At 40.6% G+C, this 27,376-nt stretch overlaps 2 protein-coding genes across 2 annotated transcripts; both read right to left on the bottom strand.

Moving 5' to 3' along the window:
* Positions 1–899: 899 nt before the first annotated feature.
* Positions 900–5,595, bottom strand: grk1b (G protein-coupled receptor kinase 1 b; the record flags this gene model as incomplete). Its single annotated transcript, XM_079507394.1, has 7 exons — positions 900–1,183; positions 1,331–1,532; positions 2,746–2,870; positions 3,472–3,555; positions 3,677–3,834; positions 4,203–4,330; positions 4,897–5,595. The coding sequence occupies 7 exons, from the start codon at positions 5,593–5,595 to the stop codon at positions 900–902; spliced, it is 1,680 nt and encodes a 559-aa protein (XP_079363520.1).
* Positions 5,596–15,725: 10,130 nt separating this feature from the next.
* slc25a35 (solute carrier family 25 member 35) lies at positions 15,726–23,612 on the bottom strand. The gene is made up of 5 exons (XM_079507435.1): positions 23,099–23,612; positions 22,692–22,757; positions 22,421–22,573; positions 19,735–19,869; positions 15,726–17,866 (listed from the first exon to the last, which is right to left on the bottom strand). Exons 1-5 carry the CDS (start codon positions 23,468–23,470, stop codon positions 17,696–17,698), a joined length of 897 nt encoding a protein of 298 aa, XP_079363561.1. The 5' UTR covers positions 23,471–23,612; the 3' UTR covers positions 15,726–17,695.
* Positions 23,613–27,376: the final 3,764 nt, after the last annotated feature.

The raw sequence follows: 27,376 nt of genomic DNA, 5'->3' as shown, positions 1-27,376 counted from the left end.
GGTTCACATCACACACAGTATATGTGGCCTATGGCGGTTTTAAACACACTTTATGCTTTGCAAATTTTTATTTATTGCATTTAACTATTGTGAAAATTACATTTCTTTTCCCAGATATAAATATAAAGCACTATTGTAACATACAGTACATACTGAGGGATTTAAACTTATTTACATTGTTTTCCATTACATGTTCTTTGGTGAGAAAAATAACTTCATATGAACAGAGCTTGTGGTTTCTATACAAAAATATATTTTTATTTTACAATTTTTAACTGAAGTGACTAATCAAACAATATTAAGGTTACTGCATTATTTATGCAAATGTATATTTACATTTTGGGGATATTCATCCCCATGGGATATTTAATCATTCTGTAGATTAATACACATATTATTATTACAGATTCTCCTTTTATAATAATCATAAAACAAAAACTTAATGTACATAATACTGTACATTACACACATTACACATATACACATTACATGTGTATATGACAATAATTACAGGCTCATTACAGATGAAAAAGTATAGTAAGTGTTACCAAATGAGAACAATTTTAGTAGAGGTTTCTCTTAAGAGGCTCAATAAATGCTACAGAATGTCAATAAACATATAGCTAGAATGCTTGTTCTTCCTATCAATCCCGTTGGTTCTATTTACTGCTCTGCCCAATCCTTCCATGTATTACGACTTTGGGCTTGTTTCTCTGTAAAGTCGCTTGCAAATATTGTTAGTTACTTATTTTGGCCTGCTTTCTAATGTGATTCTCAAACATTTTCATGTCTAGGACCCCCAGATGTAGGTGTATATTGCTTATGTGGACTAGTTGCTTATTTTCATATAGACCTGGTTGCTTATTTCTCTCGCAAAATCTGGCAACACTGGCTTTGACTCAAAGTAGCACACATCCTCCACCTTTAGCTGCAACATAATTAGGGTCAAGGTCATTGGGCAGCTTTCCACCCTCCCCCCAGATATTCAGCTCTCCAAACACCCCCGTCTCAATCATCTCCTCCTGCCAAGGGATGGCGACATTTCCAGAAGAAAAGTCATCGTAGAACTCAGTGTCCTTGGCATCCAGGAGCACACCTTTAATTGTGCTGAAGGCGCCCACATCATCAATGTCTTTGGCATAAACTGCCTTAGGGTCAGGAACAAACGGAGGAGGCAACATGCCTGTGGACAAACAGAACATAAATTAAGCGTATACTAAATTCATACAGACCTGGAGGCAGTGTGTTATACTCTTGTACTTATGTTAAGTAAGTTATTGTCGTAGAACTGGTAACAGTGTATTATTTTGGAATTGTATACATTGCACACCTGCTTCCAGACGTCCCCAATTAAGCTCCTTGAAGAATGGCTGAGACTTGAGCTCTGAGCATTCATTGTTTTTGAACCCCAGACGTTTCTGTGGGTCCTTCTCCAACAGAACTTCACAAAAATCCTTGCAGTCTTTGCTGAATTTGGCTGAATAGGGAGCTGGATCGTTCAAGATTCTGCGTGCAACCTCAGTATTCTCAACCTGAAAACAAGGTATCACAAATGCTCCAAAGTTGTAAGACAGAGCATCATCATCATCATAATTTTGTCGAGATCATGGATTCCACAATGCTACGCCAGACTTCCCGGTCCTTCATTGCCACCCCCAGTTCCTGCCTACTGAAGCACCGGTCCTTCATTGCCACCCCCAGTTCCTGCCTACTGAAGCACCGGTCCTTCATTGCCCCCCCCAGTTCCTGCCTACTGAAGCACCGGTCCTTCATTGCCACCCCCAGTTCCTGCCTACTGAAGCACCGGTCCTTCATTGCCACCCCCAGTTCCTGCCTACTGAAGCACCGGTCCTTCATTGCCACCCCCAGTTCCTGCCTACTGAAGCACCGGTCCTTCATTGCCACCCCCAGTTCCTGCCTACTGAAGCACCGGTCCTTCATTGCCACCCCCAGTTCCTGCCTACTGAAGCATGTGTCCCTAGCGATGACATCATGGAACGACAGCTTCCAGACAGAGCAAGCAGTCGCAAATTCAACATATTTCCCCTTAAAGGGGAATACCACTCATTTTCAACATTACACTATGTTATGATGTTTCTAAATGAATGTTATCAAACCGAATAAGAGTATTTATGTCACAGAGGGGTTTCCTACTTTAGTGTATCCATGTGTAGGAATGAATAATCACTGAGCAAGCAAATCTTAGTTCATTAATTATAGCATATGGATATACCGGTATATTCCTTTTCACAAGATATAGCTCTTGTAGATAAAATAACTAAATTGTCTGAAAATGTGCTAACAAGTCTGAGGTAAAATTCCCTATTCTAGAGCAGTGGTTCCCAAACTATTTTGGGGGTCCCCATGTGATTAGCTTAATAATCATCTGTGGAAAATTAATATATAAACGCTTGCACTGATGCGACAGATACACAAAAAAAGCTGTGACATTTCAAACTAAAAACAAAATACTAGATAGAGGCAAACAAGAGCTCGCAAACAAGAGCTCACAATACCTCTCACTCTCAGTGCTATTTTCATATACCTGTATGTATCTGAGGAACCGTGTCAAACTAAATGTAATGCCTACAATTTCATGTGCTTGTCAGGGTAGGGGCCCTAGGGGGTCCTCAGTTTAAAAACATTTTTTTGGGGGGGATAGATGTTTTGTGAGCTTTGCATCACACTATGACTGACAATGTGTAAGTGTGGTTAAAATGAACATTCTCTCATTGTGTTTTGCACCTTCTCTCCTCGAGTTCTAAAGGGTCCTTTGGCTTCGATCATCTCATACACTGTGACTCCAAGCGTAAAGTAGTCCACTGAGTAGTCGTACTCCTTCTTCTCCAGGAGCTCTGGAGCCATGAAGCCTATATTTATAGACAAAGATACAGAAACAATATTATGCAGAAAAGCTCTACAACACTAGCATAGATTAAGCTCTAAAAACGGCCTGCACCCATCTGACATTAACACAGCAGCCAAATGGCTGTCGTGTTAAGTGGTCAGATGGGTGGGCAGCAAACTCTTCCCAGATTTCCAAGTGGGCCCTGATCCAGAAAGGGTTGGCAACCATTGATTGATTGATTGATTCATTCATTAATTGATTGTGGGCTCGCTCCAGCGAGCACACACTAGTTCTCTACAGCCAACCTTCAATATGTTCAGCTTTATGCAGTTATTTATGCTTGTATGGTTGCTATAACAAGTTAACAATGCATTCAAACCTCTGCCGCTTCCGTCACCATCCATCATCACGGCTCCGGGCCAATGGTCCATTTTTGTTGTAATTCTTTTAAACTTTTTCTTCAGCTTTAATACATTTTCTACTGTACATCATATACATTGCGAGTTTTCAGCGAGCCCACGCTGTTTCTGCTTTTCTAGTTTATTTATTTATGCTCACAGTATCAGATTAGTATTTTTTTGTTCCATTTGCAAATTAATATGTTCACCCAACTTATCATGTACCTGGAGTTCCTGCATATCCCTTAGTTTTGTCTTTTCCTGGTGGTAGTTCCACAGCGAGACCCAAGTCTGAGAGACGCACATTTCCTGAGTAAAAAAGGTTTTTAGACGTAGAAAAACATATTGTCAGCCATGTGATTGGATGCTGTAGTACCACATCAAGCTCAGATCTGGTACAACATAGGCTACTTTTAGAGGAATCATTCACCTGAATCATCCAGCAGTACATTCTCTGGTTTTAGGTCCCTGTAGATGATCCTGTGCTGGTGGAGGTGCTCCATCCCACAGATGATCTGAGCAGCGTAGAAGCAAGTTCTTTTCTCATTGAAACCTGGATTTTTCTCATCCACATTGTACATGTGAAACCTAAAGTAACAATAACTCAAATTAGACGAAAGGACAAGGGAAAGGCATTCTGGTGAATTTTAAGGAAAACTCGTGTTTTGAGCAGTAGAGGCTATGTGGACGAGGGAGCTGTGAGAGAAAATAATCTATTTGGGACAGGTTATTCTCTGACGTACAGTATTACGCACCTCAGGGCCTAGTCTGTATATTAGCCATGAGCTTGATCTACCTTAGGCTGATTAGGAGAGATGAGAAGGAGCACATTGTTCCCACACTGTCAAACACTTAGACTGACACCACTTTATACTAAGGCTGGGAAGTTCTGCCAGACTGAGGATTGGACAGCTTCCAAGTATGTGTGCATATGTGTGTTTAGAAATGTATGCTACCTGAGGTCTCCTCCGTTCATGATGGTCATAACTAGACAGAGGTCTAGCTTGGTCTGGAAGGCGTATGCCAATGACACAATGAAGCGACTGTGAACTTTTGCCAGAATGCGTTTCTCCACAATTGCTCCCTAAAAACAAGTCAAGTAGTATTAGTCTCCATCAATGTATGCATGTTGAACATAAACACAATGCAGTGAGGTTATTGAAAGTGTCCTATACATTTGAGGGACATCAAAGACTCCGTCTAGCTTGGGCAGGGACATCAGTCGGTTTTCATGATGTTGTCCTTTTCATGTGATGTGATGTGCATCATGTACCTTAGCTGTTCTTTACCTCTACAATGATAATGTTGCTAATTCAGTTTTGCTCCTGTGGACCAAAATGTAAGCAAAAGGTAAATCTCCATTAACCACTAATGATTTTACAAGCAGGGGGCTTGAACCTGGGGCATTTTATCTATGCCTGGTTCTGAGCCGATTAGCGAGGTCTTGCAAGCTGCTTTTCATTGAGCCATTGTGGCTCTGATTAGGGTTAAACTAAGTCTCTGGACTCACTGGGTAATCTTTTCAAACAACTCTACCCCTTTGGTTTTGAGGTTTTGAAGGGAAAGTGTTAACTTTGTGTCACAATGCTTTTTATACGATTCTAATGGCTCTGGGAGCAATGTTGGGGTGGGGCAGCATGAACCCTTTACCTCATAGCCTTTGCGTTTCTTCAGCCTCTTCTTGCAAAGCTTCTTATTGGCATACATCTTCCCTGTCGCCTTGGCCTGACAAGCATGCACTTCCCCAAAGCCTCCTTTGCCAAGCACTCTAAAGTCCATGAACCAGTCCTCATTAATATTCTGACTTTCCAGCCATTTGAACTGAACAAAGCGCAAGAAGTACATGCTGTTCTTGAAGCCCACAAGGGCTTCCTTCTCCAGGTGTTTGAGGAGCTGCTGCTCGCTTTCTTTGAACAGGTCATTAGGGACGTTCTTGAGATCTGCTTTCACTCGAGCAATTGCCTTCTCATCAAGGAATTTGCAAAAGGTTTTGGATGCAGACTCAAAGTACTTATTGATAACCTTTTGTGCCTTCTGTGCTCTGTCTTTCTCTTGGGAAGAGTTGTAGTCTCCTATATCCTTCCACAGCTGTCCAGCATTCTTGTGAGCGGCCTCGCTGTCCAAGTATTCCTGGAACAGGCGCATGCCGATGGACTGTTGGACACACATGCTGTCAAACTTTGAGTCCACTTTTGCCTTCATCTGCTCACAGTCTCTAATGTGTGGGAGGTTTAGTTTAGCACGGTACTTCTTGTCACGCAGGGCAGCTGGTGAGGTACCATCCAGACTGCCACGGGCTGACACATAGGCAGAGTTAGCCACCACTGTTGTCAGACCACCGATATCCATGGTTACACTTCACCTGGAATACACAAGACAGAGAAATACACTAATGAGAAGTATAGCCTAGAATTTGTCATCCGATGCCATTGCTTGCTGAAAATAACTTATTTTAATCTGTTACCTTCGGTGAGCAACTTAGGCTACACACTCTCTCTCTTGCACAGTACAAAATTAATTTGCAGTATCGAGCTTGAGGCACCTAATATAACATGGCACCACTTGTCCATTGAACTTCAATGGAACGCAGACGTCATGTTATTTTCTGTCACCCTATTACTTTGAATAGTGTGCTCGTTATTGATAGTAGGCTACAGTATGAGTGATGATGTATCATTTATGATTATTACTGTACTACAGAAGTGCTTCTAGAGGTCTTTCAAAAATGGCTATGAAATGCCTGCAGATGTTCCAATTTTCTTTTTTCTCGAATACAGTTTTATCCCTAGTGTTGTTACTGTAACTTGGCTTTCAATGTATGATTATAGCCTTAAAGTTTAAACCTGCAGTGTTGCAGGGTAGCCAACTAGGGTTGTCATGATCGAATCGGGTGATCGGAAATCGGGGCCGTTCACGTAATTTTCAAATGATCAGAATCGGATCGGGAGTCGGGACATCCATAGTATCAATATTATATCCATATCATGATATTAGACTGGAAATTTTCTGTGATTTGGGATATTCTACTATTGTGATATGGCATAAACGTGTTCTATAAAATATAAATATCGGATCGGGAAAAATCAGTATCGGCAGATGCTCAAAATCAAATTATCGGAATCAGGAGCAAAAAAAACGTGATCGGGACATCCCTATAGATCCCAAAGATCCTATGTTTTTACAGTAGGCCTATGTCTAATTGTTCTGTTTTAAATGTTGTTGCATTGTTGCATTCTTAATTTATTGTGGATTTATAGCTTTTCATGAAACTTGGTATATAGGAATGATAGGCTGCCTTGAAGAGATGGTTAACTCAAGGTCAACATCACTCAGTATATGTCATAACATAATAGGTAAAATCTCAGGAACAGATAACAAGAGATGTTGGGGTGGGCACTGTTTGCACCTCAGGCTGAAAGACAGGGATGGAAATCCCAGTCTGCAAATCACCCCAGTTTGCAATCTTAGAAACTGCTATGGGATTTTACAAGAAATGCCAGAAACACATCATCCAATCAAGTCTAAATGATTTGAATCACATACTGAGGGAGCTCTGCGCAACACAAAACCAAAAATTAATTCACTTAGACCTATTAGGAGCGTAACAAATGTTACAAATGTCACTGTTTGTTTCAAAGATATGATTTGTGTCCAAATTAGGTACACGTGATCTTGAGAGTCATCTGAAATGAGCATTAAACATATTTTATTTATATTCCATGCTGTTTACGGGAGGCTCTATTTTAAAAAAGAGGGGAAAAATACAAATATCACAAACACATCTAACAATTGAAATCACATGTTGAGAGGTCACTTCACTATAGAGTGCACCTCCAAAAGCACTTTCACTTCTACCCATAATGGCGGTCACAAATTAAAACCGTGTGTTGTACAAACAATTTCCCCCCGCAGCCTCATCAGGTCCCAACGGCTTCAACCCATGACGTATGCAGTCTTGCTTATTAGGCCACCCAGCCTTGTGGAGATATGCACTCCGCAGAGCACAACTTTCTAGTTAATACTGTATTACAGGTATTTGGTTTGTTGATTGATTTTTGTTACGCTTGTATATTTTGCTAGCGATAAAAGCGATAAAAAAGGGTAATTATGACAAGTGGCAAGGCATTTATATGCAAACATTTTTTCCCTAACGACATCATCTACTGTAGTGGTTCTCAACATTTTCTGGATCATGATCTGCTTAAAAATCTCAACAGATGGGCCTCCCACCCATCTTATACCACTTAAGTGGTCACATGTATTTCCAGAGCATCGATTGTGTTCTGGCTCGGATCAATGGAACTAATGCAGTATACTATATTCCTTCCTTGTTCCTATTTTCTTATTAAAAGTGAAAAAAAGGTTTTCATGGTTTTAAAGATTTTTAACTTATTTAAGTTTCTTACTACAGTAATCTGTCTAGAAGTAACATTTAAGTACTGAAAGCGATACTATGGGTTCTATAGCTCCTTCTTGCATGATTATCCATAATCCAGTTAATGCTGACCATTAACAGCATGAACTACAAACACTGACACTGACAATACTTATTTGTATTATTTATTTTTTCAATTTTTTCTATTTCTTCATGTACATTTTAGTAATGTAAGCTGTGTTTTACAATGTACATAAAGCTCAAAGTAAGGTTTTTATGATCCTCACGTGTTTCTACAACAAATTCATGTCTTTTGAATGTGGCAAATTATGCACATGTGAAAGTTCCTTAAAGTATAACTGTTATTTGGATTTAGTATTTTATCAATACAAGATGAGCATTAACAATGACACCACAGTTTTTTAAAACCTTTCAAACTCTTAATTTCTCCCATACATTGTCAACCACAAAAAAAGGGAACTAAAAAGACCTTTCTTGTTTGACTCTGACATTAAATATTTAAACTTTTAAACAATGAAACACTTTTAGCTTGCATGTTAAATGTTGATAAATGAATGTTGAACATTGTTACCTACCTTACTTTTCCCGCGTAACGATGAATAAGGTTTTAAAGGCAATTAATCAATTGACCACCATGTAGTTCCTTTAGATCTTTTCCACTGAACTCTGTTAAAATGAAGGTATCATCATCGCTGTACTGTCGACATCTGTGATGCTTTTGCTCTTGAGTCTCTGACTCTCCCCTCGTTCACAGTGGTAGCTTGACCATGACATGTTGAAAAGGTAGGTGGTTCAGGTCTAGGTCTACACTGCATGTAAAATCCTGCTTGATAGGTTCATTAGCTGGCAGGGATTACACTACGACATTATCAGGGAAAGCTGCTTGTCAGGGGCTATTAGCATATATCAGCAGCGGGAGGGATTACTGTTGAAGACAGCTTCATCCACTCTGAAATTTTAGAAGATGGCCTTCCTGTTCTCTTTACTAATTTGTATTATTATTTTTATATGATGTTGACCCAATTATTAATCTCGCCGGGGAAAGTCACTTAGAGCTTGACCCAGATGATGGCTGTTCCGATGCTCATGATGAGGTCTTTGGGGCAGTTAGGGTCAAGTGTCTTGCTTGATTGAATATTTATTTGTCAGAAATGTAAACAGCACGTTATACAGTCAGACACAAAAGGCTAAAAGGATAACACAAAAAAGGCTTGGGGAATTGTTTCCATTGTGGTCCTATGTATTATTTATTCTTTATTCATTCGGATCCCCATTAGCTGCCACCAAAGTATAGCAGCTACTCTTCAACAACACAATAAAATGTATGCAATTCATCAACACAGTATAAAAGAAATCAGGTGGCAGTAGCAAAACAATGTTTGTGTTTACACAAACCCTCAAAACTGGACATAGGAGCGGCTAGCGCCCCTCAAAAACAATAATACCGGTAGATGTCATCAACAAATCATTACATGTAGGCCTACTGTACAAAGGCAAAAAAGGAAAAACAGTGGCAGTGAAATATATACTTTCTATGGGAATTTGCATTTACCTCTGGGTCAAATACTGGTGCACACTTCTTTGTACCGGTATGTTTTACTTGCTGTAGTAGTAAGCCTCAATGAGAAAATATCTGAAAAGTAAAACAATTGTATCTAGGCTTATTGATGTAGTGTAATTGATTTGACTGTTGTCCATAACTGCTATTTAGAAATGGAATGATAAACTGTGCAACTGGTGTAATTTGATAGGCAATTTATTAAACATGGTTTACAATAGTGGTCTAGCTGTGAGAGAAAAGCCCAAACGGAAATGGGCAACAGATCACAAGCACCAATTGGATTAGTAGTCTGACACTAAACATGACACATAAGCACTAATCTCTGAACTAGGTCATTTCACACAAAGGGATGGTGGAAGGAACATATACCTTTTATATTGATAGTACATGTATTTAAAATTTGAGCTCCATCTTCAGTTTGGTTTATTTCTTAAAGTTTAATATTTGCTATGTCTAACATATGCTACTTTGAGTTAAAATGAGACAAAATGTCTAAACGGGTAGCCTACATTTCAGCGGATGACACCACAGCCTGTTCTCACATGGCACAAATACAGAGCACAACTGAGATCTATCCAGGCACAATTAACATTTCACCAAACCTAATTCACTGAGTAATGTATTCAATACTTTCTATGTCTCTGACTTTGTTTGACTGTGGTTGGTCAAAAGAACTGGACCTTGGAATCCAATTTAAAGAGTTAAAACAATTAACCACACTAAACACTTCTAATCCAGTTAGCTGGCTGGAACCACGAGGAGACCAGGCTGTTGCATTAAAAATAATAATGATCCCATAATTCCACTCACTCTGCACTAGTCGTCGCTCTGTTATTTGATGGCTGATAGATGACAAACAATGATTCAAACGAGATGGAAAAATAACCTGTGTGTGGTCGTGGAACCTGGATAGGGAAAGACACAAGTTGGTTATTGCAAGAAAAGTGCGCAATTTACGTAGTCAGGAACTCAAATCACAGTGCAATGAGGTGAGAGTTAGAGAGCAAGTGATACAGAGGGGGAGCGAGAGTGAGTCATTTATCTTTCCATTCCCACAATAATAGAGAGAAAATGGTCTATAACTGTGACAACAGAGCCCATAACCCTGGATGCGCAGTAACTCTGAAACACCACTGCTTACAGTACAGAGTTCACAAAAACGCTAATAAATAGCTTAAGTTTGGGATAAGTGAAAACACAGCTTTCTTAAAAATGGAATCACACAGACAGAGGTTTCATCATTTTATAGTAGGATGTGTGTGTGTGTGTGTGTGTGTGTGTTTAAATAATCATTTGTTCCATGCTGGATGCATATCTGATGGATGTCGATGAAAGGAAGTATCTATCCATTTATCCATTTGTTTATCTAAGGACTTGAATGAGTAGTGATTACAAAAACAAATTAGTTTTTACTCATCTGGATAATAATAATAATTTTTTTACTCTTAAATGGTTTCCAAGTAGCTCAGTTAAGCCATGCAGTAAGTACTGGGAGGGAGCTGATGTTAGCCTGTCCACCTCCCGAGTTCTTGGCTGATACTACCATCTATTCTTAAATAATACAATACATGTCATTCACAGAACACACATTTTGGCTGTTCAATTTTTGAGGGGCGCTAGCCCCTCCGATGCACAGCTTTGTGCACGGAATGTGACGATTTGATTGGCTGATGTATGTTGATAAAAGTGCCCCTCACTTCACACAAGTGTGATTTTTAATTATGTCAAGGATTACATAGTCATTTTAGATTACGCTCTCTTCAGCTGATTAAACAGAGATGTGGTTAAACATGCCATTGTTAGCCACTATGCAGCTGTTCTTCCTCAGACAATTACCCAAGATTAACTACAACTACTTGATACATATGCACTACCATGCAAGCAAAGCCTTAGAAGCCTCATACTGTATATACAGCCAGCCAGCCAGCCAGGCAGGCATGGCAAATGACTGTCTAGTGTCTTCACAGAAGATCCAAGCAGAGCTCTCAACACCCTTTATTGCCAGCTATACATAACAAAACTTATTAACTTGATTTTGCCAGCTTTGAAAATTAAAGTTACATGTAAGGGTAAGGGACGGGTTAGGTCCATGTTTCAGAGTAGCAGTATGTTTCTGTCCAGAGACTTTGCAGGGACCATTACTGTGTGAGCTCAGGTCCTCAGGATGATGATGGCTGTAGATGCAAAAGAATTACAGTAACATCTAGTGGCCATAAGTGGAAATTGTCACTACACTCCCTGATAGATACACATACAACACAGCATTTTATTTTATTAGTCAGCCTTTACACCAACTTTGATACAATGATTTTGAACTGAACAGCGCTCTTCACCACCATCATCAAAATACCTAGTGAGGGAATATCTTTTGTAAAAATGGTGTTCCATCATCGCTGATCTGGTGGGTCATGGTGGCCAAACACATGCAACACATGCATGAACATTTTATGTTCTTGAGATAGATAGATATATATATATATACACACATATACACACACATTATGTATAGGGTCAACATTCCAGAGCAATGGAGAGTGTGGAAAAGAGATGATGAAACATGTGGAAGTGGTGTGGATAAAAAAAAAGTGAGTTTCTCTTTGGGAGTGACAAGGGTGGATAGGACCAGGAACGCGTACATCAGAGGGACAGAGACTATAGTATGTCGTTCTTTCATGATTTTCATATTTTTTTCAAATCCTCCAAAATCAAGAAAAACGACATGCTATATGTAACACCTGTGTCGTATAGGTAGTGTAGAACAGTTACCAAATTACATTGAAGGGTTAGTCGTTGGACTAGTTAGGTTCGTCTACTGGAGCCAGAGGGGTAAATAATGAGACCAGATGCAAGTCATTGAGTTGGCCGGCTCAAATATTTTATATAAATTGAAATAGACAACAAAGATAAAACATTACGCACAAACATACAGTATGACAGTAAACAATAAATGAAATAGGTACCTTGGTATCAATATCTGAATCTTAGGGTTTTAAACCTTAGGGTTTTTGAATCTGTGGGTGCACCCAACTACTCTGACTGACCAATACCATATGCAATTCAATTGCAGTATTTAAAACCAGGTCAGTTAGTATTAATCCAAATTTCACAATCAATCGCTCTTTGAATTTGAATCCAAAAATAATCACTTCACATTCACAATAACCAAGACAATAAATAAAAACACATTGACAGTAAACCCATGCACCACTAAGTGGCTATAGAGTAGTCCAAAAGACACAAAGTGTCTACACCTTAGTGTGAGTATACCGTTACAGCCTGCACTGCTCCTTGCAGGGCAGAGAGTTGGTGTGTGTTATTCTTAATTGTCCAGTCCTGCACTGTTCCTCACAGGGCAGAGGGTGTGTGGAGTATGCGTATGACAATGTCCAGTTCTAGTGTGTGTAGTCTGTGTGTATCACCGCCCAATACTGCACTGCTCCTTGCAGGGCAGTGTATGTGTGACAATTTCCTACCACACTGGGGGGAACAAGGCTACGGCTCTGGGTCTGTCCCAAGGAGAATTCAGCAGGGTCTGGGTTCTTCCAATCACGGGTAGCTCGCCATCCTTGGGCCGACCAGAGTCGGGCTGAATCAGAACAAACGTATCCAAACCAAAAAAACCTGACCTGCATAAAGCAAGGCTCCTATGCCACCAAAATGTGGAACACCCTACCAACAGTCATTAAGACATGCGAATCCCTTGACTCCTTCAAAACCGCTCTCAAAGGGCACCTACGGATGGCTGCAATTCGAAACTGGCCCCCGTAAAATCTGAATCCCCCCCCCCTTTTCCCCTCACTGTATATGTTTCTTTTCCCTTTTTACCTCCATTATGATGAATTCCTGTTCTGTTCTTTGTCTATATAGAAGTGTCTATTTGTACGTCTCTAAATGTTTTGATGAATTGAACATGGTGGACCCTGTTGTAAACAAGTGTAATGCTTAATTGGGTCGTCCACTCACAGTTAACAGCCTTTGTATTGAGTTTGTGCTTGAAATGTACTGTAATTCTGCAAACTGTTAATAAAATGTTCAATCAATCAATCAGAGGCATCTCTGTGTTAATGTCTAAAACAATACCTTCATTTACACAATTCTGTATAAGGTTTCACTTCAAATACTTATTGGAAATAAATAGTCAACCTTTCAAATACACATTAGTAGTTCAAACAAAACAAAAACAAAATAAAATAAATCTTCCTCTCACCGATGGTGGTTGTATTCCTTACACTCAAAGTTAGTAACTGCAGGGTCCAGCAATTGTGAGTGAGACACTACAAATAAAATGAATGACATTGAGTAAACATTCTTTTTACCAAAAGAAATTATAATACATCTTAATGCAAAAACGTTTTTGGCTGAACACCAAACAAAGTTTAAATTACAGTTTCATTACTCAATTCTTCATTGAACAAACAAACTAGCCACCAGTAGTGCTGGGGCTTCCCTCATGTTAGCCACCTAGCAGCTAATGCACCAAACACTGTTTGTCACTCACCAGGGTTTGCAAAGGAAATCAGCACATCAGTGCTGCTTTAGATGACTCAACACATTATTATTCTATATTTTCTTAAACAGAAGTTTAGCTTTTCACTCTGTCTGCAGCTGTCCTCTGTTCTCACTCTGCTGTCCCTCCTCTGCTCTCTCTCATTGATTAGGACTCGTTTCACCTGCTGTCCCTGCACACAGGCAACAGGCTCAATTGACACTCGTTCAGACCAGTTTGGGCAATGTCTTTCATCTAATAAGGATGAACTGATCTGAGGGGGGTTTCTGTGTACATTTCAGTGTAGTGAGGGGATATGACTGAATTAATTAATTGTCACTTGAGGACTGCTGTTTATTATTGGTACCTACTGGGTGCTACTACTAACACATTATGATTACTTTTGTACTGCATTGGAGTGATGCCAACAGATCAATTTCGTTGTACATGTGTGTAAACAGTGTTCAATGATAAAATAAAATCCATCCCATCCCATAACTATAAACTGCGTTTTGGGACGCAAAACACACCCTATATTAATCTCTGCCCGGGGCAGCTGCATAGCACCTAGCTTTGGTAGTGTATCCTGCCGCAGTGCAGCGGCGCGGCAGCACTATGGTGTTCTATGCGGCGCAGTGATACTGAACACAAAGAAAATAGTACCATGTGACAGAGGGGTCAAAGTTGAACGAAGGTTGGTCTATAATGGTAGATATAGGTCAACAATACGAATGACGCTAGTTTTGTAGATTGGTTTATTTATAATGCGTGGCCCCCAGTGACCCTGGGAACTACTTGATATTCCCCCAAACAGGAGCAGCACTCCCAGCACAGGACTCGGCCAGTCAATTAATACCTTTGCAACCGCGATATTTATGGTAAGCATTTCATACAGCTTTATGTCCAAAAATCCGAACCAACCCTTTAATGTGCTATTACACTATTACACTTATTGCACTATTACACATATTCCACTTATTCCACTATTACCTTATTACACTATTACCTTATTACACTATTACACTATTACCTTATTACACTATTACCTTATTACACTATTACCTTATTACACTATTACCTTATTACACTATTACCTTATTACCTTAGTACACTATTACCTTATTACACTATTACCTTATTACCTTAGTACACTATTACCTTATTACCTTATTACACTATTACCTTATTACCCTATTACCCTATTACCCTATTACCCTATTTCACTATTTCACTATATTTCATTACCATATTAAAAAAAAAAGTCTCCAAAAAATATATACCCACCCTGACAAAATTTCTTTTTTCACACCCCTTTCTTTTTTTTTACCACCTAAAAAAAATCTACCCACATGTCCCCTTAGGGGCACTATTTCAAAGTAGACTTTGAAATAGTCGACTTTTAAATTTCAAAGTCGACTTTGAAAGTTCAAAGTCAGAGACAGTCAGAGACAGTGACGCAGAGACAGTGACGCAGAGACAGTGACGCAGAGAGTGACGCAGAGAGAGTGACGCAGAGACAGTGACGCAGAGAGTGACGCAGAGAGTGACGCAGAGACAGTGACGCAGAGAGAGTGACGCAGAGACAGTGACGCAGAGACAGTGACGCAGTGACAGTGACGCAGAGAGAGTGACGCAGAGAAAGAGAGAGAGAGACGGCATACTATAGCATGCCGTTTTTTCATCATTTTTGAGGATTTGAAAAAAAGACGAAAATCACTCCGAGACCATGGACTATATATAGCCCATGGACTTGCACGTGCGCACACACATACACAGGGCACAGCAGCACGGTACAGAACAGTATGCTACAGTACAGTACAGTACAGTACAGTATGGTAAAGCACAGTACAGTATGGGACAATATATTACTAATCAATCTATTTTGAATGGCAAAGAAAGTAGACAAGATTAGCATTTGATTTTCATGTATTAAAAACAAAACCACACCAACAAGTCACTTCAATGTCAATACATTTTCTTTTCGTCTCACAATTCTCAAACAAGTGGTACTTTCCAATGGGAAATGAGAAAGTATCATAAGTGAGTTGCGAGCCCCTGCTTTCTTTTCATTGTTACTCTTACCCTGAAATGAGAAAGTACCACATTTGAACTTTCACATTTATATCACGTGTAAGTGTAAGGGAGTATAACAAGTGGGAGTCTAATCAAAATGTGTTTAGCTGTTGCTCAACTACTGGGGAGACCTTTGTTAACCCACAGAGGAAATTAATTTGCTGTTGGGGGTCGTCTTTCAGCCAGGGACACTTAAGTAGACAATAAGTAGAGTTGAACCAGTGTCCTTCTGATGACCTATCCACTAAGCTACAGCCCTCTGTTCTGATTGCACGTCTTTTCTATCCAACTGAATGCAAAAAAAATGAAAACTCATACAGTATCAGTGAGGACAGGCAGAAACCTTGTATCTTCATATTTCATCAGTTAAGCGATAAATCACTTTTCTTTTGTAGGCTAATACCCTACTGACTCCTACTTCATCTTTGCAAGACAGCCTGTAGAACGGCTATTTTGGTTATTTTGGAAACAAACTGTGAGTTTTAACCAAAGAAAAGTATTAACAAGAGCTTGTAACTAAATAACTACATTGGATAGATTGGAACACAGGTTCCTTTTTTCAGACAAGGATTTCATCCGACAGTGACGATATAAAACCTACCCATGAGGTAATGCACCCCAAACATTACAAAGAGTTGCATATGGAGTGGATGGGGTGCCAGTATCTTAATAGTACTCCAAGATATTGGGATCAGTATACAGAAACATAATAATACAAATAAAGAAAAATACAAAAAAGGGCAAAGCAGTTTTAGCGCCAAACAACATACGATAAATATAGTATGGTTGGTACTTCCATCAAATTATGCAGTTATTACAAAATCACTTTCTTGTACCCCAACAAACATTTCTAGATGCAATTGAGGTTTTTAGCACTGTGTTGTTTGGTTATGGTTATGTAAAGTTGACCCCATGATGATTGGCAAATAGAACTTGGCAGCAGTGAACCATTTTCACTCATCATACCAACATAGTTTGAAATGTCAACGTTTTTAGTATAGCCTTAATGAAACATTACATTCTGTGCCCTTTTGTTGTTGTTGCATAGCAGAGGCCAAGATTGAATCAACTTTCAAATCACAGATTATGTGGAAAGTCTTTAAGGACACTGTGGTAGGTGATTTGCAAATAACACACACAAACACACAGAATATTCACAAAACTATGACATCGGTTTCTACCAAAAGACATGCATGACTGTATATTCCTGCCATTGACCTTGACCAATGTCCTGGTATTACAATTGGTCCCCGGGCGCTGAACTGTGGCTGTTAACTGCTCCTAAGTCATTAGAATGGGTCAAATGCAGAGGACAAATTTCCTGAAGGGGATAATAAAGCATGTCTTACCATAATACATTATATACAATATTTAGCTTTTGGAATGGCATGTACAGTAGTTAGGTATTATTATTATTATTATTAATATATTAGGTATTACAGTACATGATGCTATAAGATGTTTCTTCTTTTAAATATTGCTTAAATTCCCATAAATTAAAAACAAGTTAATACATCGATTCCTGTGAGGAAATGTCAACATGTATTGTAAAAATGCAATGTTTCTGCACGAATGACACCAATATAAATTCATATACAACTCTTCCTGTCCACAATGAATAAAGTAACTCTGATTCTGGAGTGTTACAGTAACTGCAGTTTAACTTACATTTAGCCCCGTTGCATTTTCGTTATTTTCGTTAGCAGAAAGATTGAGCCAACGTGCAACTTAGTATGTACATTCTATGCATTATCTGCTGAAGTGCTTCAATGTCTTTTGTAGATCGTCACCTCTACTCTTTCCCATAAGGACAATACAGCAGCTTCTAGTTTGCCATTACCTCTTTAAAACGAGCTCATTAAATGAACACTCATTTACCTGTGAACGGAGTGCTTAATAATACATAATCCATTAAAACCTTGTCTGTCTGGTGCTATCTGTACTGCTTGTAGAGCTTGCGCAGTTCGTCCCAGAACAGCAAAGACAGAATGGTGTGTGGACCGATACGGAAATAGGAGGCTCCCAAGCCTTTGTAGAGTCCTGTAAAGCCCTCCTTCTTCAGTGTTTTTGAGAAGCAGTCAATGTATCCTCTATAAAGTTGACCCTAGATGAGAAATGTACAACTTGTGAAAGTTTTGCAGGGTGTAGTGCTGCACAATTGAAAAAAGATTGAGATCCAGATTCAGCCGCCTATGCGATCTCATTTCTAAATTTGAGCAAGAATCGTGCTGCATTAGTTGGCTGTCCAATTCATTTTAGTCGCAAATTACTGTGAAAACCTGCAAAAACTGTCAGTCCGTCCGTCGTTCTGTCCGTCACGCCACCATATATGGCCATCAGTCCCTTACGCCTCGTGACGTCACGCCACCATATATGGCCGTCAGTCCCTCACGCCTCGTGACACGTCACGCCACCATATATGAAGATCACGACACTGACCTCATCAAGCCCATACATGGAGAAGACTAGTTCATCACCTAGATCTGCATATATGTAGCCGGCCAGCAATTCTACATCTGACCTCAAACCTCAAACCTTTAGATCTCCATATATGGAGCTGGCCTGTTCTGACATCCACATGTTGATCCTTTCCCACCCGTCTTCGATCCCTCTTCGATGTCTCCCTTTTGACTGATAATAAAGCACGCACATCCACTAACCTAAAACGCCAGGTGCTGGGCCGAGGTAAATAATAGAAAAGAAAATAAGGTCCGCACACTGGACTGAGCTCCAAAGCTTAAATATTTATTATTTACACCACAGTGGACATGACGTTTCGAGCCTCACGGATCTTCATCAGACGGTCTGATGAAGACCCTTTCTTTTCTTCCCTTTTGACTGATACCTGTCCATTCAAACTCTAGACGGGCTCGCCCCAAAGTTATTAGTGCAGCTGTACCCGGCAGCCGGTGAAAACTAGAGTTCTTAACAGGCCCGAAAATGAAGGCCCGGCCCTACCTTGGCCCTCATCAAACCCTGTACACTCAAGACACTGCCCCCGCTGCGATCCTTAGATCTCCATATATGGAGCTGACCTGTTATTGATCTGTCCTCAGGGCGTCTTACTGGTATTAGAGACTTTAAGACTTTAAGCACTTTGTTGTTGTCTGTTTAAAGCCACTGTAGTTTGCCACATTTTGAATGTGGTTCAGCAACTACAGACTGAAGACAATTAATATTTTCATGGAAAAAATGAGAATCATATGAGAATCGTGATCTCAATACTTATCTCAATACGTAATAATAATAATTTTAGCAAGAATCGTGCAGCACTAGCAGGGTGACTCTCTCACTGTATCATTTAAGGGAATGAAACAAGAAAACAAATGATTCTTCAGAAAGTGTCTGTGTCCTTAGAACACATTTAGAACACATTTTTGGAGCTGCCAGCTATAGCTTTACTTACAAAGCAATGTGAGGAGCGGTGCATCTCTGCACTTTGACTGACGACATACCGGTAGATAAAATAACCCTTTATTGATCCCCATGGGGAGAAATTCAGATGTCAGCACAGAAGTAAGAGTCAATAAATTAAAATAAATAAATAGACTTAGACACGAGACATCTTCACTGCGTTTCTTAATGACCAAGTTAAGATATGTACAGGCTTGTAGTATGGATGAATACAATACTGTATACATTTATCACTTATACAGTATATATGGCTATCAAAAGCATGAATACAAGTAGTTTCAACAGTGAATATGTGGTACATGTTATCTTTTTGGTATGTTCTGTATGGGTGTGTCACATATATTGTTATGTTATCGGATTTACTGTATACCCTGAAATCTTGAATAAACAAAACTGTGGGGGGAAAAAAACAGTGAATATGTGAATGAATACAGTATGTACAGTCTATCAAGGAATATAATAGGAAGGTGAATATGTAAGTAGGTCTCTCATCAGTACATCATAATAGAATCAAGTGTCAGCTGAGTATTGGGCTGACAGTAGTCATGTATTGCTTACCTTGCCTAGATGATCCACAGGCTGGTTATAGAGTCGTGTGCTCACCACATCAAAAGGCGTCATAGCCAACACCACAACCACACTGCTGATCATGCCTGCAGTCAATGCCACAAGCCAGCTGCCTCTCGGAAATACCTGGGAAGTTGAGAGAGTACAGTGACGTACCTGCTATGCTCTGAGAAATTCAAAGAAAGCATATTTGCTAGATTTCAAAAGGTGCCCCAAAAAAATGATTTAGTGCCTTTATTATTGTACTTATCTTGTGTTTGTGTTTTTCCTAATAAAGTTTTCTTCTCCCCCCTTATTGTAAAGCGATGATGACTTTGATGACTAACATGATTAATAATAATAATAATAACTTAGATTTACTGTATGTAGCGCTTTTCTAAGTACTCATTTACCTTTAAATTAAATGTCACATTGTACATAGCCTTGATTCAGAAGCACTTCATTTAGTATGTTATAAAAAGTATACAGAAAGAGTGTTAATTGAACTATTATGGGTCAATTTTTACACTCTGGATTTTACTGTATATGGTTTTCAATAAGTGAACCTGCACATAATGCAAATATTTCATCTTAAATTATTCTAAACTGGCAAAGGCTCTGCCGCGTTCTCTGCAGTGAAACCTAATTCTGTTGTGAGCCTGTTGTTGTAATGCCAGTATGAATGAGATTTTTGTTTTTCCCCTCACCACACCAAGTTGTGTAAGCTGCATGTGCTTACTGAGGGGGTGATGGTAAGAATGGTGTCGAGTTTCCATTCCAAAATTGTGCAAAAGGATAGTGCTCTGTCCAAGCTCCTCTGAGATGAGAAAAGGCTGGGAATAAGGCTAAACCGGTTGGTTTTGTGAGCAGTACACAAAGTCTGACTACAAAGTAGACCAGCCATATTTCTTGAAACTGTATTGTCAAAATAAAAGCTGAATAGTTTTGTGGTCAAAAGAGATTATATTACTGCCGGTAGCCTATTTATTTATACATTTATAAATGGCTGTGCATCAAACAGAGTGAGAACAAGTGGTTCTGTAACGTGTGAGACCAGTGAAACAAACAAACAACTGAATGTAAACCACTTAGAAAAAAACCATTACTGTATGAATAAGAGTAGTAGACCGACTATCAGAGTAGTAGACCGACTATCAACTACGCAATCCATCACTACCTATTTATAACAAAAGAAGAACTTAACAGGGGACTGAAAGTAAACGCTAATGCAAATGGTTTCATTTCCTGTTTAGTTAGTTTAGTTAACATACATTACAGGGCTACAAAAAATAAAATTATGATGCTTATGCTTACCACTCAGTCTGATACAATGCACCCTGGAACAGCTTACATCACACACAAAATGCATTTCTACAAGTTTCAGGTGGAGGCATTATATGATTTAGTGGTCAACCACAGACCTACAAACTTTAATAATGGCGCTCACAGACAGTCACAATGTTAGATTACAATTGGATAATATTAATGTGTCCTGATTCAAAGAACCAAAGAACAAGATTCATGTACACTGTACAGGATCTCCTCACTGTTCAGAAAACATACTTAAAGCCCCCAACAGGAACCCTCATACACGGTTTCTTCGACTATGCATGCACCTCATGGTACCTCAAAGCAAAGGCCCTAAAACAATGCTCCAATGCTTTCAGATTCAGATTCCTTTTTTTGCCATTGTGTAAAACACATAGGAATTTGTTTTGACATTTGCGTGTGTGCATTCCTTATTCCTTTTTTCACACACACAAAAATAACAAACAATACAAATACAACACCGTGCAAGAAGTATAAATATAAAGTGCAACAGCACAGGACAGACAAAACACAGCACACACCAACACCACAGCAGTCCTAGACCACCTAGTCAGCCCTAGCCATCTTGACTATACTCCACTAGGACGGCGGAAAAAATATTGTAGTCCAGACTACACTACAATATTCGGGTGGGTGTAACCCTAGCAAAATTCAGCTGTTAGGTACCTCTGAGATGTTGTGACTATCCAAACCCATTTCGGCTGTTCCGCATTGTTTCCTCATTCATTCAGCCCAGCTTCAAGTTCATTCTATCAGCACTAGCACTAGTGATAAGCAGCATTAGTTTGGGAGAGACATGAACCAACTTCCAGGAGGTACAACCACCTCTGAAATATCATAAACACAGCTTGATACTAGATAGGTCTGAAAATCTACCTATTTATGAATGATCTTGATATATCTGCCATCATATCATATTTCAGCATGCCATCTTGGCCTAACTCAATAATGTCAAGTTATTGATAATGTCAATATGGTTGGAACTGTGTGCCCACTATAGCAGTACTGCCTGATAATCGGGGTCTCGTCTTTGCTTCCCAACTCCTCTCTGGGAGTCATTGTTTTAACTATTTGTATTTTGCCACCCGAAAGTTAGATAAGGTAGCACATGTTTACAGTAACAGGTCATCACCAACTTTGGGTTACCATAAAAGCGCCTGATTAAAACCGTATTCTGAAGGAAGGTGACGACATCAGATGAAGAACTTGTCATAGTGACGCCACGTTACTATACCACCCCCCAGAGATTTTCCATCTCTGTGTCTCTATTTGGGGTAATATGTCCTGCACTGATGTCAATGTGAATTACCCTCCTGGCCTGGGGATTAATAAAATACAGTATATCATTATCATACAGTTTCATCCTAACCTGTAGGTCGATCACAAGTTCCTTCGAGACAGAGTATGTGGAGAGTTGAGCAGCCGATCCCACGCTGACCCTTGGTATTGCAGCAGTGGAGCCCCTCCATAGTCCCAGAATGCCATGTTGCCTGTAGATGGCCACCAGCGCATGGATCATTCCCTGACATGGACAATAACATTAGTTAACAACAACACAAGTTACAGTAAAGTAACACAAATAGTTGCTGCCTGCATTGTCACCAATGTAAGGTGGCATCATTTCGGTACCACGATGTTACCTGGTGTTTATGCTGGTGTCCAACGGCGATGGAGGAGGTTGCCTGACTCTGAAGATGGGTCTTCACCTATCAGTCACAGACAAGCCGTCAGGAAATCAGCTCACCTTGAGATGACACAGGCAGCAGCCTACTATAACGTTTTAAACCGTAGTAACAGCTGTGTTTACGTTTACTCAATACAATCCTCAGTGTTCATTAACCATTTGCATATTTGTAACTTTGACAGTGTAGGCTATACTGAGTGTAGCTACTGCAAATGGAATGGAACGGGTCAATTTGTTATTGGTTCCAACTTCCATCTTAGGCTATAGCTCTGGTACTGTAGGCTAGCCTAAAACTATGTGCACAAACAGGTCAGACATGTTTGTGCACTAATTACATAACACCTATTACCTAATGCTACTAACCAAATATACGGGACTGCCCATCACGGCACCGACAACTCCAGCAACCGCCCCTGCCATCGTTGTTTTGGCAGCGCTGACCCTTCCATCGGTGTGGATGTAACCGGAGGAGTCCATGATCGCGTACGAGCCCAGCCTCACTCCATTCATTAAGAACTGGTACACGAGTCCAGGCACCAGCCCCTTCTGTAAGCCGGCCAGTCCCTCCACTCTGCCGATCGTGTAGAACGCATGGAAAACGTTCCTATAGTAAACCTGGTATGTGCCCCGGCTCTTGAGTTCTCCCTGCAGTTGCATGCGCGTTTTCACGACCTCCATTGGGTTCGTGAACAGACACGCAGCGCACGCGGCCGTCCCGCTGAGAAAGAAATCCATCGCAGCAGCAGATCAAGGTCAACTTCTCTCTGTGCGGTCAGCCGGTCACATCAGAGGACCAGCACATCGGGCATTGCAACAGCAGCTCCGTGACAGTCCATATTCCTTCCTTTTCTATCGATTCTTGGTACAACAACCACGGCTACCAGTACCACGCACGGGCACGTTCACGCTCCTCCTCTCATTGAGCATCTCCTCGTGCGCTCGTGTTTAACCAATGAAAACGCTGCCTGAGCCCTGCCCATGCACTGTCATCAATATGAGCCCGCCGGCGGACTAACGGTCGGCTAACGGTCGTGCCCCCTGTCCTGTGTGTGCTTTCTGCTGGGGGCTATGGGTTCTGCTGCAGCATGCCGAGCCGCCAGGCAGCAGTGCTGGCCTGCAGGCACTGAGGCAGCCCTCAGCCCTGGGACTCCTCCATACATACGTGATTTCCGAACAGCACCCTTTCAAAAAAACGTTTGGTCATTTTATCATCTACTCAGTCTTATGTGAACACCTCAGACGGTTTTTAAGTTACTTAGTAATTAGATTTGATATTCATTTTAGCTGCCCCACCCCCTTCCTATACAGACCCATTATTTATAACTTCAAAATTTTAACCATGATAGATTAATCGAAAACATCCAACCTTTTTTCTGGTGACTGATAGCGTCCTTCTAATACGTGATGCTTTTTCATTTACTGTTCTTATTTATTTTGAATAATTATTTTGTAAAATATCCTCCTCCAGAGACTAAAATTGTTAAAAATAAATAAAAACAGTAAATGAAAAACCATGGCCCCTCACGTATTGGAAGGACAATTATCAGTCACCAGAAAAAAGGTCAGGTATTCACTGAACTTGTTTTTTCTGTGTAATGTAATGTTATTGTGGTATTTGTTGTTATTCTGTGTTGTTGTGTGGTATTGCGATCGAACAGCTGTGAAATTTCAGAGCCTCAATAAAAATACATTGAAAAGTAGTAGCCGTAGTGTAGTGATGTTGCACAGTTTACAAATCACCTTGTCTGGTGGCGCAAGCGTGCGCGCGTGTGTGTGCGCATGTGTGCGTGCGTGCGTGTGCTAGCCAATCAATTTACGAATGTCCCACTGCAGAACTAACAGAACCACATCTTTGTCTCCACCATGCAGGCCGAAGGCATGGGGAGAGAGTATGTTTTGCACTCCGTCCGTCCGTCCGTCCGTCCGTCCGTGTGTATGTCCGTCCTTCCGTCTGTGAACAGCTAATCTCCGGCACCGTTAACCCGGTCGATGCCAAAAAATTCCAGAATGGCCTGTTCTGGTCCACAAGATTCGATACACCACCAAGATACCCATGTACCTGTCTAGATACTTCCTTAATGTTAACGAAGTCCACACCCACAACACCAGAGGGAGTGCAACGAACCATGTACAACCCAGATTCGGCACAAACAAGGGACTAAATTATTTTCGCTCCTATGCCACCAAAATGTGGAACGCCCTACCAACTGTCATTAAGACATGCGAATCCCTTGACTCTTTCAAAACCGCTCTCAAAGGGCACCTACGGACGGCTGCAATTCGAAACTGGCCCCTGTAAAATCGGAATCCCTCAAACACGAACGCAAGGACAACACAAGAGACGGTCGCGGCCACACAGCCAACTCAAGGTATGGCCACTGAGCCAACTTGGGGACCCAACGCAAGGACAACACAAGAGACGGTCACGGCCACACAGCCAACTCAAGGTACGGCCACGGAGCCGACTTGGGGACCCAACGCAGCTCCTCCAAGGAAAACAAACAAATTAACGGAGCTGAACGTGAATCCCCCCCACCGCCCACCCCTTTTTTTCCCCTCACTGTATATGTTTCTTTTCCCTTTTTACCCTTTTTACCTCCTTTATGATGAATTCCTGTTCTGTCTATAGAAGTGTCTATTTGTACGTCTCTAAATGTTTTGATGATTTGAACATGGTGGACCCTATTGGAAACAAGTGTAATGCTTAATTGGGTCGTCCACTCACAGTTAACAGCCTTTGTATTGAGTTTGTGCTTGAAATGTACTGTAATTCTGCAAACTGTTAATAAATTCTTCAATCAATCAATCAATAGCGCCACCAGGAGGCCGCTTTGTGCAAAACAGGTTTTTGGACAGTACACCTACAGATTTTGTCCAAACATCACGCAAATTGGTACACAGTCTCTCTAGAGCCATTCAACGAAACGGGTCTTTCAGATTTCTCAGACTCCATCCTGATTGGCTAAGATTGGCTTCCAAAGTTCGCAGGAGTGCTCAGTTTCAAACAAAATGCTGCAAATCATGAACACATAGTGTGATTTCCGTGAAATTGTGCACGCACATTCCCACTAGGCCGAGGAAGAAATGCCACATGAACATTTTCAACTCAGCCTCATGGTGGCGCTATAACTGGCCGAAAAGTGTTTTTACCTCGAACTGCACGGATCTGTGGATAACTTTGTATGCCAACTCCCTAGAGGCCAAGGAAAAACCTTTGCCTGGAATTTTTCACATCTGCTCTTTATAGCGCCACCAGGAGGCCGACATATGTAAAACACATTTTCTAATATTACTCCTTCAGATTTTATCCAAATTTCACGCAAATCGGTACACATGCTCTCCATAGTCATGTGATCAAGACGGGTTTGTTTGATTTCTCATAATCCACCCTCATTGGCTACAATAAAATTCTAAACTTTTCAGGAGTAGCCCGCTTTGTACCCGTTTTGTACAGTAGTGTACTGTACTGTATTCCACTGTACTGTGCACCACTCTACTCTACTCTACTGTACTGTACTGTACTGTACTGTACTGTACTGTACCGTACTCCACTGTGCTGTACTCCACTGTGCTGTACTCCACTGTGCTGTACCGTACTCCACTGTACTTACTCCACTGTACTGTACTTCACTGTACTGTACTTCACTGTACTGTACTGTACTCCACTGTGCTCCTGTTCTGCCCTCTTCTCTTCTGCACTGTACCGTACTGAACTGTGCCATACTGTACTATACGGTACAATACTGTACAGTAGTATTAGTAACTCCCACAATAACAAATTAATCAGTCACAAATATCTCATTCTGAACACAACTACAAATGAAGCCGAGTGACTGACGCACATAAGTGTATATACACAGCCACAACCCTCCAGCAAGGGCGAAATCCATTTGACCCGACGGCTGCGTCGGTCGCCCTCCCTCCACAATTGAGGTAACGTGAGGCTGAAATCAAGATTACAGATACCGTAGGTAAATGTACTGTACACACAGTTAACATGCAGGTGAGGTGTGCGTGAGGAACACTGCTCTTTAATAATTTAGAAAATGCATTTCTGATGTAAAGCCTAATTACAGGAAGGTTAAAGCTCTGAACGTACCGGTTATGTTTTAAAGATGGAGTTTTTTCCACCCTAAAACATGATCATCAGGTCTTACATTGATAATGTGATGTCACTATATTACTGTTTTTTTCATTGGCACGTTTGACTGTCAAGGGTTCAGCCTCCAGGAAGAAACCCTAAATACAAAGGGAATACATCATTGCACATAAAAACGACTCCAGGGTGTCTATTGAAGTACTGTCACCTCATAGACACATGAAAAACACAAAAATTGTGGCACCCAATCTTTAAAGATTTTCTGGCTTTTGCCTTTTTTTTATTTTATAGAGGGATAGATGAAAGTAGGCTGACAGGAAATGGGGAGAGAGATGGGGGTGTTACGCGCAGTTAAGGCCATCAGGATCGGCAGTTGAACCCGTAGTACACTTTCAGACTGGATCAGCCAAGGTGCCCAGACAGCTATGCCAGCCGCCCGGGCCAACATGTTATGTTTTGATTCATTGAATACTTTATTATGTGAATGTAAGCTACACGGAATGACGGAAGTACAGTAAAACACAAAAGGAGACTTGTTTCCA

This window comes from Electrona antarctica (assembly GCF_951216825.1).
Source record: "Electrona antarctica genome assembly, chromosome: 8".
Taxonomy (NCBI): Eukaryota; Metazoa; Chordata; class Actinopteri; order Myctophiformes; family Myctophidae; genus Electrona; species Electrona antarctica.
The sequence above is the reverse complement of the archived record's forward strand: the minus strand, read 5'-3'. Positions and strand labels throughout refer to the sequence as shown.

Coding starts and splice junctions, on each gene's coding strand:
- slc25a35 (XM_079507435.1), bottom strand. CDS start 23,470: ATGGATTTCTTTCTCAGCGGGACGGCCGCGTGCGCTGCGTGTCTGTTC. Junction 19,870..22,420: donor AACTTGTGATCGACCTACAG/GTTAGGATGAAA, acceptor TCAACTTCCCAG/GTATTTCCGAGAGGCAGCTG. Junction 17,867..19,734: donor CTGTGGATCATCTAGGCAAG/GTAAGCAATACA, acceptor TTTCTCATCTAG/GGTCAACTTTATAGAGGATA.